The sequence below is a fragment of the Madurella fahalii genome, assembly GCF_045866475.1.
Source record: "Madurella fahalii IFM 68171 DNA, scaffold_3, whole genome shotgun sequence".
Classification (NCBI taxonomy): Eukaryota; Fungi; Ascomycota; class Sordariomycetes; order Sordariales; genus Madurella; species Madurella fahalii.
In genome coordinates this window covers 3,597,303-3,614,840 of record NW_027263973.1, presented here as the reverse complement: position 1 = coordinate 3,614,840, position 17,538 = coordinate 3,597,303, and the positions used below count along the sequence as shown (strand labels likewise).

Here is a 17,538-nt window from a genome sequence, read left to right as displayed (position 1 = left end):
AGTGGGAAGACGGGTCGTGGCTGAATTGGTGGAAACCGGCGAGCAAGGGGTTGTCCAGGAAAGGTTTGCTGGGAGACAGGAGCTGCATCTCCTGCGGTCAAGGCAACCTTGTGGCGTAAGTCGGGACCGTAATAGGGAAGTATGACAATATTCATACTCATTAGGCTTAATGTTCTGCCGTTTCGTCGAATGCAGGACACGAAATGCGGCTACACAATGCCTTCTCCCTGCAGCAGCGGCTCATTTATTCGGATCCGCGCCCTTCTCGATAAACAACAAGACGGCGTCCTCCATCCCCTTCTCCACGGCTATCTGGAGTGGGCTCACACCCTTGGAATCAGTCAGTGATACATCAGCCCCACGATCGACGAGCAACTTGACGGTATCCATGCGTGACCCCTCGACTGCGCAGTGCAATGGGGTGCGGCCGGTCGAGTCGATGACGTTGATATCAGCGCCCTTGTTGAGCAAAATCTCCAGGATTTTGACCTGTCCCTTAAGCGCAGCCATGTGCACAGGGGTCGCCGGCGGCGGTGGGGGCTGCGGCCCGGCACTGTGGAATCTCGGGGCTGGCACCGGTGGCGGCGGTTGCGGCACCTTAGGCTTGCGAGTGCGCTCGTAACGCTCCTTGTGTGACTCAACCGGGCTCCCACCGGATTGGAGGCGGCGCCAGCGGCGGTAACTAGCAAGGGACTCCATGTTATTGGGATTCAGGTCGTGGTTGTGCTGCTCACAGCGCGGGTCGATGAACCACATGGAAGCATCTCGCTTCCGGCATACCAGCTTCAGGCGCGTCGGGCAGCCGATTTTGTGCGTCGGCCGCTTGCGCTTGCCTGTCCCGGCGTTTTTGCAGGTGCCGCCCCGGTCGCACTGCAAGTCTATGCGCACCACCGGCGCCTCTTTGCTATAGCCGCCTCCGGGGGTCTTCGCCTTGGCGCAGCCAGACTGCACGAGCATGTAGCCCTGAGCAATGGCATACTCCATGACGGCGTTCATGGCTTCTTGCCGCGTGTTGTACGGACCGAGCAAGAGAGTCGGCCGCACGGTTGGCAGCTGGAGGGGAGTCACAGGCTGCACAAGTGGGGCAAGGGGCCGCTTGGGCATTCCGTTGCCGTCCGCCCCGCCGTCTCCGCCGTCTGAGTCCGAGTCGTCGGCATCTTCCATGGACTCATCCTTTGACCTACCGGGGGGCTGCGACTGGTCCTGCCTGCCCGGATGCTGTTGCGGTGATGCTTGGGGAGGGAGGGTCTGCTGGGGCGTGTGCCCCTGAGGAGTTGCGTCTAAGCCATTTTCGTCGACCTGGAGCGCTCGCGCAAGCTGCTGGAAGTGGTATGACAGGTGAGAAGGCGGACTGGGCGGGCGGCCTTCGCCAGCGGTATGGTAGACGGGCTGCACCTGCGGGGTGTGCAGCGGACGGTACGTGTTGAGGTATGCCCGCTCAGCGTTTTGCAAATTCTGGTCCAGCTGAGGCTGTTGGTCTTGCTGGGGATTTGGCGGTTGCTGCGACGGCTCCTGTACTTGTGGGGGTTGCCGTACCCGATATATGGGGCGCGTCGATGCCGCCGCGGCGTGGAGCTGCCGTGCTGCGGGGGTGTGTGTCGGGATCTGGGGCGGTTGGATAGGCGTCTCAACCCTCGGTCGCTGGGATGTTCCTGAGCGCGGGGTTGGCCGTTCCTGCGTCAATCAGCACGCGGAGCTCGAGTGAAAGAAGACAACGCATACAAAGGGGATTGCAGGCTGGAGGCCTGAAGGAGCCCGGAATTGCTGTTTGTTCAGATAGGTATTTGACATTTTGGGCGAACCAGATGGAGAGGCAGGTAGAACGAAGTCGATATTCGCATACCCGCGAGGAGAGTCGATGCAGTTGTGCGAGCAAAGCCGCGGCATATTATTGGCTGTTGCGAGCGAAAATATGGGTCCAGTGCTTGAGATTAAGCGGCAGCCAGTTCCCCACTTTCCCGCCTGGTCCTTTTGCAGGCGCAAGAAACCCTAACCCGTATTATCACTTGACGCTTGCAACTCGTTGGAACCAAAACTTGGTATTATTATCGTATGTCCGGACTCCGTGAGGTCTTGCATTGAGAACATGATCTGGGGAACTCGAAATCACTTTAATATTCAGGGACTATTCACCACTACCATCATTCGGGCAGCACAGTATAAATGATCGATTCTATTTGCAAATCTCGAAAAGCTAGCACTCTACCATAAGAGTCAGAACCTCAGTGAAAGGACCAAGAAAATACCTCCATCTAACTCAGCCAACATGCAATAGCTACCACAAACAAACCAAGACCAGCAAAAGCAGATGCCACGGCAACTCTAGCTTTCACAACGGCCGCAGTTTGACATGACACGTCCTCGGCCTACGGAACAGTCTCTCCTCGGCTGCCATGCTCGACAACTCCGCAAACAACGGCAGAAACTCAAAATTCAAAATCATCAGCGTAATGATGATTCGCATCTCCTTCATCGCCAACTTCTTGCCTACACCAGAAGCACCATTTTAGTCAGCAATCTCTCACCGACCACCCCAGCCTAATCAAGAGCCACGAACAGCACTTACCAAAACACCCCCGATACCCGCCCCCAAACACCAAACTCGGCAGCGCGTTACCGTCAAACACCTCCCTCCCGGTCTCCTCATCCACCACCAGCCACCGCCGCGGGTCAAACCGATCCAGCTCCTGCCCGCTCGGCCCCTCCAAGCCCCCACCCTTCGCCCGCTTAACCTGCCCCACGCGGCTGGACTCGCTGCGCACGTCCTCACTCACCGTCCACGCCGGGCGCGCCTGGAACCGCGTGTTCATCAGGACGTGCGTGCCCTTGGGGATGGGGCAGCTGAGGATGGTGGTGTCGACCCTGGCCACGCGCGCGATAATGCCCGCGGGCGCGGAGACGCGGATGGTTTCCTCGAGCACGGCGTCGAGGTAAGGGAGCGGGGCGGCGAGGATGGCCGCGGCGGGGGGCGACTGGTCGTTGGGGAAAGCGGATTGCAGGGCGCTGCGGAGGGCGGATTGCACGGTTGGATGGAGCGCGATGAGCTTGACGAACCATGATAGCGAACTGGCGGTTGATTCGTGGCCCTGGAAATGAAAAGGGGAAGCGGGGTGTTAGGGTTGGTTGGGTTTAAGGGGGGGAAATAGGAGGGGGCGGGAGTTCTTACGGCGATAAGCATGAACAGAAGTTCCTCGAGCATGGATGGGTCTTTGGTAGGGTCGGGGAGAGAATGTCCGGATTTTCTTGCCGTGAGGACCTCCCGCCGCAGCACCAGGTCCATGGCGCAGGTATCGAGCTCCTCGCCATCGGTTTCGGACTCGAGAGTCTCGATCCGCTGATACCTCCCGACCGCGCGGGCCATCAAGTCCCGGATTCCGTCGTCGGTGATCCTTTTGAAGCGCCGATAGGTTGGGGTGAGTTGGATCAGGAAGAAGCTCAGGCGTGGCCAAACCGAGGTAAAGCCCACGTCAACAATCTTGTTGAGGTACTCTACAGCTTCCTGCACCACTGCAGCTGACGCCACATTGCAGGGTGTTTCGGGGACCGTATACGGAGGATTTGAGGTGCCTCTTTTGCCGGACGCCGCCTCAAACCGCTCGATTTCCCTTCGCATGACTCCCAGTTGCGAGCCCAGAATAGCCGCCCAAATCGCATCAAGGGCGGTTTTGGCAAAGTCTTCTGACACGTCAAATGACTCATTCTCAGACCGCCTCGCTCGGAGGCGCCAGAGCTCGACAAGCTCCTGAGCAGATTGTTGGATATGCGGTGCAACTACCCCGTCGAGAAAGGCCGGGCTCATGACACCCGACCACAGCCGTTTCTGAGCTTTTAAACCTGGGGTTGTCGCCTGTGATATTGTCGAGTGTGGAAACATGGGTATGAAGAACTGCGACGTCACCATGGATCGGTCGAAGTCTTGGTGCCGGCGAGTGAGGATGTCCTCAGCTTCGCGTGCATCATCCACCACAACGATCTTCCTGGACCAAGCCGTTCCAAGAAGTTGGGCGATGGGAGATCGCAACCTGCGAGCGACGGCGAACATGCCCTCGGTGATCTCTCGAGATAGTCTCCCCTGCTCCTTGATTTGGTTTAGATCCCCCAGCAGTCGTTTTGAAGACTTGACATCATACGGTATGCCCGGCAGCGGAACCGGAAACAGGCCCCAGTACACATACCCCAGTAATGAGCTTACCACCATCCCGGCCAGCCATATGCTAAGCCCCATGTTGGCGTGGTGCTAACCCAACGTCCCTATTTGTGGGGAACACTACCATATGTTAGCCCGCTCGTTAATGGGAATCGCCAAGTCTTGGATCGGGGCTCAAGGTTCTAATATGTCCGTGTCTTTCAAGACCCATCTGGGACGGTGGGCTAGGCGGGCCTGCATCCTTTTGTAAGCGCGGTCAGGCTAGGGAATTTTGAATGTTGTGCAACCGAGGTGTAGCCTCGCTGTTCCCGGGCCCATGCAGGTGGCCAGATGTCACCTACAAGTTTTTGGGACGGCAACCCGCTACTGATGTCGCCCAGGCACGGTACTTTCCTCAGCCTTGGCCCCCTGCCTTGAGACATAAAAGTGCTCGCCGTCATGCTAAAATGTCGGACAGTAATGCTTGGAGCGGCATTTGCATGGAGCCCGGCCTTCCCCCGGCGCAGTGAGCGGGTCACGATCTTTGCTGGTGAACCCGAGAAATGAAGGGAACAGAATTCTCCGTGGGTGGTTAGCTCCCCATGTTGTGTAATACACCAAACAAGTCCGTAGTCAGCGACCAAAGTCCCACGTGCTGAGAGCAAGACCTAGATGCCGGGCACTCGATGACGCGCTTTTCGACGGTTAAGTTCTTGAGGCTTTGTGATACCCTCCCTGTCCGGACTTCCGATTATCGGTGGCTTGCAACACCAGATTGCCAAGATGGCTCGGTGACTTGTGCTTAACACCGGTGCGAAATGATGGTAAGACACGAATCAATCTGGTTCGTCGCCATGAGCTAGGCTACTCGGGATGATATGGTTACAGTTTTACTTTTTAGGCCAGCTTCGTCCCAGCTACCACCTGCTGGTGCCCCTGGTGTGTTCCTGACGGCCGTCTTTGTTCCACGCTAGGGATGTCACAAATCGGCAATCTCGAGTTATCAGCGTCCGCAACATGTGATGACGATGTCGGCGTCGGCGATAGCCACCAGCTTTTCAAAGCATCCTCCCAGCCAAGATTACCCCACTATTTACGGGTTCACCATTCACGCAACATCTTCGCCTAGATCGCCGCCGAGTCCGACAGCTCAGGTTATTATCGGATTTTGCGACCCTGTTAGGCAGGTGACGACGGCATCGTGACACCTCAGCACCTTCATTCCGATTCGTCATGGACTCAGGCCATCAAGGAGAAGATCCGACCCGGCCTAAGTGCTCATGCTCCATTCGCCAGGCCCTCTTCATCTCATGCTTGACATCCACCATTTTACTAATTTCAGCGTGGTGCTTCAAGATGTACAATCGGTGTCCCAAAAGCCACTGATACGATACGGTGATCACGTTACCGTCTTTCGAAATGTATATGATGTACTGTGTGCATCAAGGCTTGGTAGGCAGGGATTGAGAGGCCAAGACAATCTATGACAAGCTATCAGTTTGATGCTTTTCATTGGTCAAGTTTGGTAACTTTCCCGGATGGCCAACCTTACTAATTATGTGGGAAATCACAAGAAACCATATAGAAACTTGCGAGCCGTTGTACGGCCCCATCACATCAGCTCTTTCCTGTCCATCAACCAAGTGATTTCGGTGCTCAGAAACTCTAGCCCAATGTGCAGGTAGAATATCACCGAGACACCAATCAAAGTACCTCATGAAGGTGACCTCCTTCAGGCTTCTCACGTCGGGTTCCAGCTAATTCAGTTTACAGAGAATCAAGACGCTGGGTGGGCGCTTGGGCGAAAATCCATGGCAACCGAAAGGCAAACAGCGCGCCAAAACGGCGGGGAGATATCTGTTGGTTCCACTCCAGCCGTAGACTGGGCACGAACAAGGCCCAAGGACAGGCTCCCGCAAGATTTAGCAAGATTTCCCAATCAAAGAAGAATGTCAACAGTGGGTTTGAATGAGTCCTCAACGGTTTTCTCGGGGAACCAATCGCTAATTTAGCGTCAGTTTAAGCTCAGCAGGACGCTGGCCAGCATCATCTAGATTGATAAAACATGTTAAGTAAAGCCTTGCGTTGTTGTCTGCAGTTCAGCGTCGATGCCCGCCCATCTTCTTGGCTCCAAGAAGCTTGTTACGCTTGGACTAGCGACTACGTCGGCTTATGAGCGCAATAACTACTGGAGAGCTAGTTCGGGAACGGCAATGGTCACGGTCAGTATAGTTTAAGACTTGCTCACGAAATTCTGAGGTAAAGAGCCCCCCCCCCCCCCACCTTGTAATAATGGCACGAATAGGCACGGAAAACAGCCGAACACGACACAGGCGATGTTGAAGTCGGATGTACGGATAGGAGGCATTGTGAAGTGAGTTGCTGGTGAACTCGACGCATCTCGCTAGCTCAACAAATGAGCCCAAATTGATTCTGAATGTTGGAAAAAAAAAGTTCGGGTAGCAACCCTCCCTCTGCCATGACTCTGGAAGCTAAAGGGAATGGCCTCCCGTAAGATACATATAGATAGCCAAAAGCATTAGGAGACGGCAGAGTTTGGCGATGATCATGACTTACATAAATACTCCGGCTCCCGAATGAAGCTTGAGAAACAGTGCAGGACTAGCTGGTTGAATCATATAGACATTTCTCGACCGGCTCTCTTATATTGTTTCTTAGGTCACAAACCGGTAAGGAGGAGGTAGACCAGAGGTAAGCCGAGCTATCTGGGAATACCATGTATAGAGCGAAGATGGGCACATAACTTTATTTAGTACCGGAAGTATTAGCGCTTGCTGGGGGTTTCTAGGCGCGAAGTAATGCCGCTTTCCTAGGTAATTACATGTCATAAAAATAGAAGGGAAAGTCTTTTTTTTATACCGCCACACCCCACGTTCGTAAATGTGACACCCGTCATTTATATTACGTACTAGTACTATGGGTCTTAGCAATAGGCCTAAACCAGAGCCTCAAACCTTAAGGCCACGAGCACAGAAAGGACCCAAAGGCCTGGAGGATGGCTCAAGACCTAAGGGGCACATTCCAGATTGTTTCCTATACACATTGAGGGTATAGTGTTCCGGTCGGAGATCTCTCCATCAACTAATTAAGCAATAAAACTCAATATCTACAACAAGCTAGATATACAAGCTATTCGCCAGTTATTTTAGTCATTTGTTACACAACCTCTCATTAATACCATCAGGGCCCTCTGGTGCTCTCTCTAGCAACTGGAACTCCCGCTTTGGGCATCGGTTTAATAACATTCAGCACTTCACTAAAAAACTGTAAGAGGACGTTGCGGGGATTCAATGATGGAACAGCGCGGAAAAGGAAAATTGCGATTACTCTCGGCAAGAGATTAATCCATGATAATTACCACTGCCGCAGTTTTCAGTGAATCTTAAAATCATCTAATGGTATCCAGGATCCCCGAAGCTCTCTTGGAAGCCAAATCAACTTCTTGCTCAATCTCCTTTACCCTCATAGTCATGTCGTTAGTTCTTGTGCCCGACTGGTCTAGCATATCCCGCAATGCTTGATTCTCCTCCCTCAGCCGTCTCAATTCCTTGTCCTTCTTTCTGATTTCCTCCTCAACATTAGCGGCCAGGGCCTCAATCACACTCCTTAGATTGTTGACCTTGTCCTGTAACCGATGTAGTGCGTTGCTCGCCGGATCCCAGTTGATTTTTGACCGGTCGCCGAGGTCGTCATCACCATCGCTTCGGTAGCCAGCCATTTCCAGCAGGGGCTGCCCAGCTATGCGCCGGCCCGAGACCCCGGTGGGTGTGCTTCGCCGATCTGGTGAGGGCAGCGTGTTACTACGTTTCTCTAGCGAGGGTACGCTTCGAAACGTACTGTTGATCGATCCCGGCGGCGATTGGCCTGCAAAGTTCAAGTTGCTGTTGTTGTCTACTACCGACGATGGGGCCGAATACCTGTCGGCCCCATTCGTCCGCACGGGTTGAACGAGGGTAGCAGATGGAGCCATGCTCAATGGGTTTCGATTTCCTCGGCCGGTGATGGAGCCTTGAGAGTCCCGCGTGCTTCAGCCCTTCCCCTCACACAGTTGATATAAAGTTCTCAACAAGGGGAGATGGCGTTTCTCGTACTCTTTTCGGTGGGAACTTTTGGACGGCGTCGGTAAGAGACCGAAGCATGCAGGGCGTCGGGGACAAATAAGCCTCATGCCCGACACACCTCGCACTCCAGGAAATGAGGCGGTAAAAACCTTGATCGGTTGGCCCCCCGCGATCGGCACGTAAGGCGTTATGCCATTGTTTGGCATTACGTGGCACGTTGTATGCGGAATGCACAAGATCAAGAGCTACCCGCCAATAAACCCTCAACACATTAACAGGAGCTGCATCACGCGTTATGACACCCACCTCGCCAGGCCGCCGGGCCACTCTTGTTTGCCGGAACCCACTTTCGCGCAGGCATTTCAGCGCAGCGCACTGCGGAATTTGATCTGCTGTCACCACTGAACACGCAGCGAGTGTCTTAGACACGAATTAGCGATGGCCTATGTCAACCCCTGTAAGTCACACATATGTAGCTGAAAGCGGGGCAGCCATTAGCCCCCTGGGCTGCGAGTCTCATACCCTGAGTTCTCGGGTATCTGGCATAAGATAGACCGAGGAGGCTATATTCCCGTCACCGAGGTTTCCGGACATGCGGGGCAGGGTGTCCGATGCGGCGGACTGATGTGCTCCCACGCAGGGACTGCAGCGTGTTTGTTGCAATTGTGATGAACTATAATTTCCATTGGCTAGATGCCGGTTTAACGGCTTGCTTCCCCGCCGTGAAACTTGCCTGATAGGATCTTCCCCGTTCAATCAGTGCCACAAGGGTTGTCAATTCGCCGGAGTGCTCTACTAGTTCCCACCCACCCCACCTTCCTTTCCCCCCGGTTCCGGACCCCTATAGTCTAAACTTCGGACAATTATTTGCGCTCTTGCTATTTTGAAACCCAAGGGCATGGGCCTGCGTTAGCTGCGCCGTCGAGGTTCTAGACAATGAAGGTATCGACAGGATATAATTCAAGCCTATTTTACGGTCAAGTTTAGGATAATACTGAGAAGGCGGATGCTGGATAGGTTTCGTATATGAGTTAGCTTTAACTAGCGGGTACGGAAAGGGGATTCCCATTCCTGCCTCCAGGACCGAAGGTAGGCGGCCGCTTAGCTCGGACCAGTGGGTTGTCGGGCTCTCGGCAGCATTCAGAAGACTACTCTGGTTCAAGCGGTTATCTAAATAAAGTCTCGAGGAAACGGCAGAGAACGCAAGACCCAGTTGTTCGCCATTTGATATGCATCAGCTTGTAATCAATGTGACGCCGCGAGGAAGGGCTCACCTCCAGAAGTATCGAGCAGGGCGGTGAAAGCGGAAGCCAGCAAATCGAGGACGAAGCAACCGGTATTATACTAGGCCGGCAGTGCGCCAACGCCCTCCGTACGATATTGTACCCCGCAAGTAGGAGTACGGGAAGAATACCACCCATGTTCCGCCTCTTTCTCGCGAGTCTCCGAGACTGCCATTGGTTGATGATATCCGCGTTGCGGCGAAGTAACGCGCTTGCCATCAAGGCCTTGCCGGGAGATAACCACACGAAAGCCATCTTAGGGTCCTTGTCTGGGGTTTGGTAGAAAAAATCTGGTCCCGACCTTTGTTCTTCTGCTTCGCTGCGACGGAGGAACTCCCGACCCCCCGGCCAGCGGGCTGAGCGTCCGCTTTTTATTCCTTGTCGTTGGGATGGCTGAGTCAATGTGATACGACATGTTTAACGAAGGCATAAGAAAGGTTCAACCGGATTTGGTTTAGGTTCATACTTGAAACATGTTGTGAATAATCTGTGATGGGTTCTCTCGTGTTGTTGGAGATGTCGGTCCCGAAATATGGCCGTGGCCCCCGGGACGGGTTGCCGGCCGCACTCTACACCCTTTCGCTTTTTGCTTTGCCTCAATTTGAGTCGACTTGACCCACGCTTCGCTGATTGAGTGCACGTAATTACTTAAACCGGTTAGTCAACTATCGCAAAGGACCCGTCAATCGTTTACCTACATGCTGTAATGCTGCGCACTTTGATGCCCGATGATGTGGGACAATTCATTGGGGTCTTGACATGGCTGCTGATCAGCGCCCACCGCTGACAGGCCGCTGTGGGCCACCCACGGGCATTCGAAAACGGCGTGCAGTACGACCGTCCATAGTGAATGAACTGCCCGCCGGCCAGCAGACTGCGAGGTCTGTCCCAACCGACAGAAAGCAATCAGTGCTCATAGGGCATTGATCACTTGACTCCTGGGGGGATACATCTCCAGTTCCCAATCCCACTCCCTGACTCCCAATCCCCAGCTCACCACCTCTGTCCTCCTTGGGGTCTATTTCATTTTCTTTCCCAAACTCCGTGCTATTCGCCATGGCGTCGCCGCCGGTATGTTCCCAGTCTGGGTCAAGCCAGTGATGTCAGCTAATTTGCCCGAAGACTGCTACTCCCGCAATCCCCGGGGCATATTTTTACCACGTGATGATCGGCACTGGCGATACAAAGGCCAGCTGCCCGGAATCCGACGATGAGCTTGACCCCGAGGAGACGGAATCGGAGAGTTTCGAGGGTGTTAACGGTGGAAGGACTGGGAACGGGAAACTGGCTATCAGAATACGGCCAAACCAGCCTCTCACCGTCCCCGCTCCATCCTATGCCACGGATTGCCCGAACGCGGTAAACCGTAAAGACATGTGGCTGAAGCTTCGGGAACTCTTCCCACACGCGCAAAAGGTCAGTTTCCTCTTGCAGCTTGGCCAGCTCTGTGTCGAGGCCCGCATCCGCGACTGCCAAAACCAAGCCTGCAAGCGTATCAGGGAGCGCATGGCAGAGTGCGCCCCGAAATGCGACTGGACGTCCTTCCGTAACTGGGTCTTGATAGCCATGTCCTGCCAGGCCGCCATGAGCCATGAAGAGAAGCAGTCCATCGCCCACACACACCTGGTACGCGTCGCTTCCAGCTGTAGCCTCTTGCTTAGGCGCTGCGTGCGCATCGGGCAGGGGGGCCGGTACTTGGTGCGCTCTCTAGACGGGCGAAAGAGCGTCGGAGTGAGCTTTGACCTTGCCGGCGTCGCTGGCCTTATATACTGGGCCGCGAGGATCCAAGCAGAGGCAGGTGTTGGACCTCGCGGCTTCGGCCGCTGGGATCGCCGGCTGCTGCCTACCCACGTCGTCATGCCGCCTATTGAACGGGCGGTGGTGCGTATTGAAGAGATGGGACTCTGCAAGAACCGCGTCTGGAATCTCGTGGACGTCACCGACCGTAAAGAAGCCGACCTGCCTGACCTTATCGACGCTCTGGAACAAGTCATGAGATACCAGCAGCGTGGCGACGACGATTTCTTGTTTCGCCACCGCGACCACGAGACATGCATCCCATCCAAGTGTCAATGGTCGCAGATGGATAGCACCAAGGCCGTACAGCTCCACAAGTGTCAGGGGAAGCCCGACAGCTGTCGTATGAAGACATTCCCAGTAGAGCGGCTAGAACAGGCAATCCACGAGGGCGGGAGCACGGCCTGGTCCTGCTCCGACAATCCCACCAGTGGACAGCGAGACCCCTACATTGCCATCTCGCACGTCTGGGCCGACGGCACGGGCGTCGGGTTGCAGCCTCCAGGAACCGTCAACGAATGCCTATTCAACTACTTCGCCGACATCGCCGAGGAGCTCAACTGCAAGGCTATATGGTGGGATGCGATATCCATTCCGGCGGAGCCCAAGGCGCGGGCCAAAGCCATCCAAAGGCTACACGAGAACTATTCGCACGCCCACTGCACAGTTGTCCATGACCGTTACCTTCTCGACTTTCCATGGGATGACATGGGCGGGCCTTGTATCGCCCTCGTACTTTCTACGTGGTTTACCCGTGGCTGGACGGCGCTTGAGCTGCTCATGTCCAAAACGGTCAAAGTGCTTTTCAAGAACCCCAACCCCAACAGCCGCCGGCCGCTTATCAAGGACCTCGACGAGGATATTCTCGCTGCCTCACCCGCGTCCGCGTCGCGGGGGTACTGGCTCGCCACGACCATCGTGCAGCGGCTTCGGCAGCACAAGGTGACCGGAGCCGGCGACCTGCTCGCGGTGCTGCGGTGTCGAAGCACGTCGTGGGTGCGCGACCGGACTGTCATCGCAGCGCTGCTCGCCCAGGTCAAAGACTGCGACTTCTCGGCCAAGGAGAGCGCGATCACGGAGAAGATCCTATCGCACGTGGGCCACATATCTGTCGCGGCTTTGCTGCACGGGAAGCCGACGATACGTGATTTCGGGAGCTTCTCATGGTGCGCCGCCACGCTCGATGACATGCCGGTCGATGTTGTGGCGGATATGGGCGGCGGCAAGCCCGCCGCGCAGGTGGACATCAACGCCGCCGGAGGCGCGGTGGGATGCTGGTGGGCGCGGCCGCTCTGGCGGGACGACATAACCGGCAAGCGAATCAAGCCACTCCGTGACGAGGGTGCTGCCTGCGTCAAGATCACCTCTGCCCTGCGCCGCTGGCGCGCCTGTCTGCTGCTGCGGAACGCCAAAGACCGGGGCGCCGAAGACCCGGTTCTGCTGGTAATAGCGCTGGGTGTGCGGCGCGCCGACGCTATGCTGCGGTGCCGGTACGCCGGTGCCGTACTCGTATCGCCAAATGACGGTGAGGAGACTGCGAGCCCCGAGAGTGACTCTTGGGACCACATCTGGGCCGAGATCGGCGGCCGCGGCGATGATGAGGCGGCGCGCCCAGTGCACGCCCGCCGTGCTCTACATGTCTTGAGCAAATTCGAGGACGAAAAGGACGGTGCCGGGGAAGAGGTGGAAATCCAAGCTGGGATGCCCGAGCTGGCGGATTACGAAGCCACGCCATCGGACGACGAGCCGTTTGATCCTATGCCGGACCCTCCCTATCCTGGGCTACCGGAGGACTCCCTGTTGCCCGGGGAAGAGAGTGTTCCACGCTACCAACAGAGGGATAGTGTTGCAACAGAAGACCCGGCGTACCTAGAGTCTAACAAGGGAAAACCGGAACACCTTCTCGCGGCAATGCAGGCGGCTAATAAGGAGGTTATTCTGTACCTGACGAAGCTCGGAGTCGAGTTATCGGCTGAGCACAGGGAGATTCTACACAGCGGCGAGAACGAAGAGCCGACATACGCCGGATGTGAGATGCTAGGCGATGTCTATGTCGAGCATGGCCGAATCTGGGATGCTGCGGAAATGTACGAGCTCGCCGTAAACGGCTTCGGCAGGACAACCAGAGCTGGATCCTACGCGGCCCTCAAAGCGAAGCGGGCCCTCGGTAACGCGTACATGAGGACCATGGAGGAGCAGAGGCAGGATGACGCAGAGCGGCTCTTGCTGGATGTTGTGGAAGGGTGCGGCACCAAAAATGTTCGGAAACAACTGGATGCTGAGATTCCCACGGGGCCCGCCGACGCAAAGAGCGGTGTTCATCAACGAGGCATCAAGAAGAAAGCGTTTACCTGCAAATATCACAACCACCTCCTTCGGAAATGGCATGCACTGGAGCTGAACGCTCTTGGCGATCTGACCATCCTTTATGCCGGTCGGGGTGATATGACGAAGGCGACTGAGGCGTATAGTCGAGCCCTGAAGAAGTTTGGCACGCCCCCACCGGATATCGAGGCCTTCAGCCCGCCTTCAGACGACAGCCACTTCGTTGCTCCGCCCCAGACGTTAAGCGTCAACTCCAACTACTATCCACACGGCAGCCCAACCTGGGCCGCTAGCGAGCCGCCTGGGAATCGCGAAAAGTGGCACAAGAAGGCGAGAGGCCTCTACCACCGCGCGATGAAGGGATTTGAGAGACTCCTGCCCGATTTCAGAAGGAATCCCTTGACGCTCATCACAGAGCTTAATCTGGGTATCAACCAGATTTTCCGGGGCAGGGTGCTGGAGAGAGAAACTGAAGATTTTCTGACCCGCGCCTACGACGGGCTCAAGGAGCTCTTGGGCCGGGGCCATCGGATGGCACGTACGGCTGCCCGCTACCTAGGGATCCTGTCAGATGCGCGACGGTCTGAGCCGAACGGACACCTCAGGCCCTCGGGACTTGCCGAGAGCTCGGGGGACTGGACCAACCCTGGTCTGCAAGGGAATAAGGGACTCCAGGAAAAGATAGACGAAGAAATAGATAAGCGAAAGAAGCTTGAGAAAAGATTGCAAAAGGAAAAAAGGAAACAACAAGAGTTGGAGGCGAAGCTGTGGGAAGAGGTGGATAAACGAGAGGAGGTGGAGGGCAGTTTTTGGGACGAGGCCAACATGCGCCAGAACGCGGAGAAGGGTCTATGGCAAGAAATGAACAAGCGGCGCGAGACAGAAGAGAAGGCGCGGGAAGAGGCTGACAGGCGACGAGAGGCGGAGGAGAGTTTGGTGGCAGAGATGAAGAGAAGGCAACGAGCGGAGAAGGCCTCTTGGGAGGAGATGGCAAAATGGCAAGATGCGGAAAAGGCCATTCGAGAAGAGATGAAGAAACGGCAAGAAGCGGAGAGGAAATTACAGGAGATGAAGAACAAGCGGCGGCAGGCGGAAGATGCATTGCGAAAGGAAGAAGAGGAAGCGGAAGACGAGAATAGGAGGCGCGAGGAAGAGAGCGGGAACGTTGCGAATGCGAGCGTGAACACGAACATGAATGCAAACACGAATGTGGATGCGATTTCGAATGCGAATGGAAGTGGGAATGCGAATGGGCTTCCGCAGATGACGAAGCTGCCAGGCGAGGCCGGTTGGATTTGCATTTGGTCGGAAGTCACTTGTGGAGAGAATTGCCCGTTCAAGACTGAAGATGACGGTTTCTATTACAACGGGAACCAAATCATGGATGTGGGTGGCCATCCTGCCGTCGTCCAAGGGGTTTCAGCTGTCGGGAAGGTTGATCATCAGAAACACCCGGCTGCTTCCAGCTCGGTCTTGTGTGTACTTTGCAGTGCACCCTTTGGTCGATTTACTCTTACCACGGTCGTCACTTGGTCTTGCTGTCAAGTGAGCTTTTCCGAGGTCGAGGACTCAGCTTTCACTTGGATGGATGTTTCTCTTCCACAACCCGGATCTCGTCCCGAGTTCACCTCAGGAGTTCGCTCTTGCGAATAATAGGGATCTTGCGTTGTTTCAAACAAGATCCACAAGAAATACCTGGACTCCTCTGGTCCGCGAATTATTCCAAAGCGGGCTTAACATATTCGAGGAAAAAAACATACCAAGCGAGTTGTCTTCGTATCAGAGTGATAAAGCCAGACAAAGTAGCCATAATACGGTGACCGCCCACGTTCATATCGTTTAACAAGTCAGAAGTCCATCAAAGACAGGCCGGGGCAAAGAAGCTACGTGGTTATGCCGTTGGTCAGCTACCTTTGCGGCTATCTCATCAGCTTTTTTGTTACATCGAGGAGTTCTTCGCTTGACCATATATACGCAAGCCTGAGGTAGGCCAAACGGGATAACTTGGATCAGGCATAGGTGAATATGCGGGCTCGCGGTAGGCCGCCAGCAGGATGTTGCAATCGTATATAGTAGTTACACTTTCACAACTCCAGTCACGCCCTCTGCTTGAATCCCCATATAGGCGGCAATACCCAGAGGAGCTACCGACGTATACTCCCATTGAGCCGTATCTCACCGTCCGCCCTGCTTCTCCTTACGCATAAAGTGTACACAGACATCGCTTATCATCATGTTACTAGTTCCAAGCCCTTTCCGGCCTAACGATGTGGCAATTTACGTTCCTTTTCCATCCACGGTTCAAAGGTGTTTTGCCCTCGCACTTTCATATCACCATATTCTTCCCTTTTGACTCTTTTGTTTCCCTCTCCGCCAGCCTTTCACCAATGACGACATCTGGTATGCCACAAGACCAAAGCCCAGCGCGGCTATGAGAGCTTGGTCCCATCCTCAGCCCTCCCACCGGTGGGAGCCGCGCAGGGGATGAAAATGCAACTCCTGGCGACGTCCGCCGCCCCAAAAACCCACTCCTTCAGCACGTACCACAACGCAACCACCGGCACGAGCACCACCCCCACCATGGTGCCGACGGGTACCATGTAGCCCGCACCGAGCCACAAGATAGCCGTCGTCGCAGCCCTGAGGTAATCCTCCGCAACGGTGCCGATGCCACAACCCCAGCGGCCCGTGAGCGAGCAGAGGATGTTGCCGACGACGGCGCCCAGCCCGACAGCGGCCGCGGGCACCATGGCCAAGGCGTAGAGCCCGGCATACGCGACGTACAGCGCCACGAGCACGCGCTGCCCGCCGCGAGCCGCCGGCAGCACCAGCGGCGGGCCGTAGAGGCACAGGGCGCCGAGCGCGCCGGCGAACAGCGCGAACCGCGCGTGCGCCGCCTCGCCCACCCCGTCCCAGTACAGCGCGGGCAGGTAGTCGGCCGGGAACGCCGGCTGCGCGCGGTACCGGACGTCCTGCGCCGCGCTCAGCGCGCGCATCCACCGGCTCGCGAGCGTCGCCGTGAGCGAGGCCGCCGGGAGGACGAGGCCGGCGGCGTCGATCCGGAGATGGCGGCGGAAGTAGGGCCGGGCGGTCGCCCCTCGCTCCTGTTGCCCTTGCGTTGAGGCCAGCGGCTGCCGCTGCTGCTGCTGCTGCTGTTGATGATGTTGTTGTTGTTTTCTCCCTCTATCACCGTGGCCTGGCGGTTGCGGCTTCCTGTCCATGCGGACGAAGCAGGTGCTGACACGGACAATGGCCAGGTAGATGCTCCAAGTGACAACGGTGAAGGGGGCTCCGACTTGGCCTGTGTGGGAGATCCAGCTCACGGGGCTGTCGCTACTTTTCGCCTCTAGCCAGGCTCGATAGAGGGATTGCAAGGCGATGAGGAGGTCTATGGCTGCCACGTTAAAACCTAGCATGGCGAGGATCTGCGGCAGATACAGGCACCCTACCGGACGATGTTCCTGTAAAGCGGAGCCGCCTTGTCCCTGATGCGGCGGCTTAGCCGGTTTCCCATCGCCCGTCCATTTCTCTTCCGTGACTGGGAGGAGCGTCTCATTGGTACGGTAAGATCCGCTGGACATCCGCTGGACACACCGACGACTCCGCTGCAGATATGGCGGGTATATTCGTTGGAAAAGCGGTATTATCGAGGCCAGGCCTAGGCATAGTAGCAAGATAGACGGGCCGTGATTAAAATACCATGGCACTGAGTTGAGCCCGAGCGGATCTGACGCTGACAAAGGGGCAGACGGCGGCGGCCTGTGCGGAAAGGTCCGTAGTCGATCCTGAATGCTTGGACTGCTGATGATGATGTTGCTGTCGGCTTGGGTGGTCACCATAACAATGGGCGAAATAGTTGGTAACGTCGAGTAAGGTCCGATCAAGTGCAATGGCAGATCTAAACTGGGAGTTTCCCTGATGCTTA

General features: G+C 55.9%; 5 protein-coding genes across 5 annotated transcripts; 1 reads left to right on the top strand and 4 right to left on the bottom strand.

Annotated features, from left to right (window-relative positions):
• Positions 1 to 240: 240 nt before the first annotated feature.
• MFIFM68171_06524 (uncharacterized protein) lies at positions 241 to 1,791 on the bottom strand (the record flags this gene model as incomplete). Its single annotated transcript, XM_071061944.1, has 2 exons — positions 241 to 1,674; positions 1,723 to 1,791. 2 exons carry the CDS (start codon positions 1,789 to 1,791, stop codon positions 241 to 243), a joined length of 1,503 nt encoding a protein of 500 aa, XP_070918045.1.
• Positions 1,792 to 2,329: 538 nt separating this feature from the next.
• On the bottom strand, positions 2,330 to 4,225 carry MFIFM68171_06523 (uncharacterized protein; the record flags this gene model as incomplete). The annotated part of the gene is made up of 3 exons (XM_071061943.1): positions 2,330 to 2,487; positions 2,567 to 3,086; positions 3,167 to 4,225. 3 exons carry the CDS (start codon positions 4,223 to 4,225, stop codon positions 2,330 to 2,332), a joined length of 1,737 nt encoding a protein of 578 aa, XP_070918044.1.
• Positions 4,226 to 7,535: 3,310 nt separating this feature from the next.
• MFIFM68171_06522 (uncharacterized protein) lies at positions 7,536 to 8,117 on the bottom strand (the record flags this gene model as incomplete). Its single annotated transcript, XM_071061942.1, has 2 exons — positions 7,536 to 7,927; positions 7,985 to 8,117. The coding sequence occupies 2 exons, from the start codon at positions 8,115 to 8,117 to the stop codon at positions 7,536 to 7,538; spliced, it is 525 nt and encodes a 174-aa protein (XP_070918043.1).
• Positions 8,118 to 10,547: 2,430 nt separating this feature from the next.
• Positions 10,548 to 15,266, top strand: MFIFM68171_06521 (uncharacterized protein; the record flags this gene model as incomplete). The annotated part of the gene is made up of 2 exons (XM_071061941.1): positions 10,548 to 10,562; positions 10,614 to 15,266. The coding sequence occupies 2 exons, from the start codon at positions 10,548 to 10,550 to the stop codon at positions 15,264 to 15,266; spliced, it is 4,668 nt and encodes a 1,555-aa protein (XP_070918042.1).
• A 776-nt stretch (positions 15,267 to 16,042) lies between these two features.
• Positions 16,043 to 17,194, bottom strand: MFIFM68171_06520 (uncharacterized protein; the record flags this gene model as incomplete). Its single annotated transcript, XM_071061940.1, has 1 exon — positions 16,043 to 17,194. The coding sequence occupies one exon, from the start codon at positions 17,192 to 17,194 to the stop codon at positions 16,043 to 16,045; it is 1,152 nt and encodes a 383-aa protein (XP_070918041.1).
• Between the last annotated feature and the right edge of the window lie 344 nt (positions 17,195 to 17,538).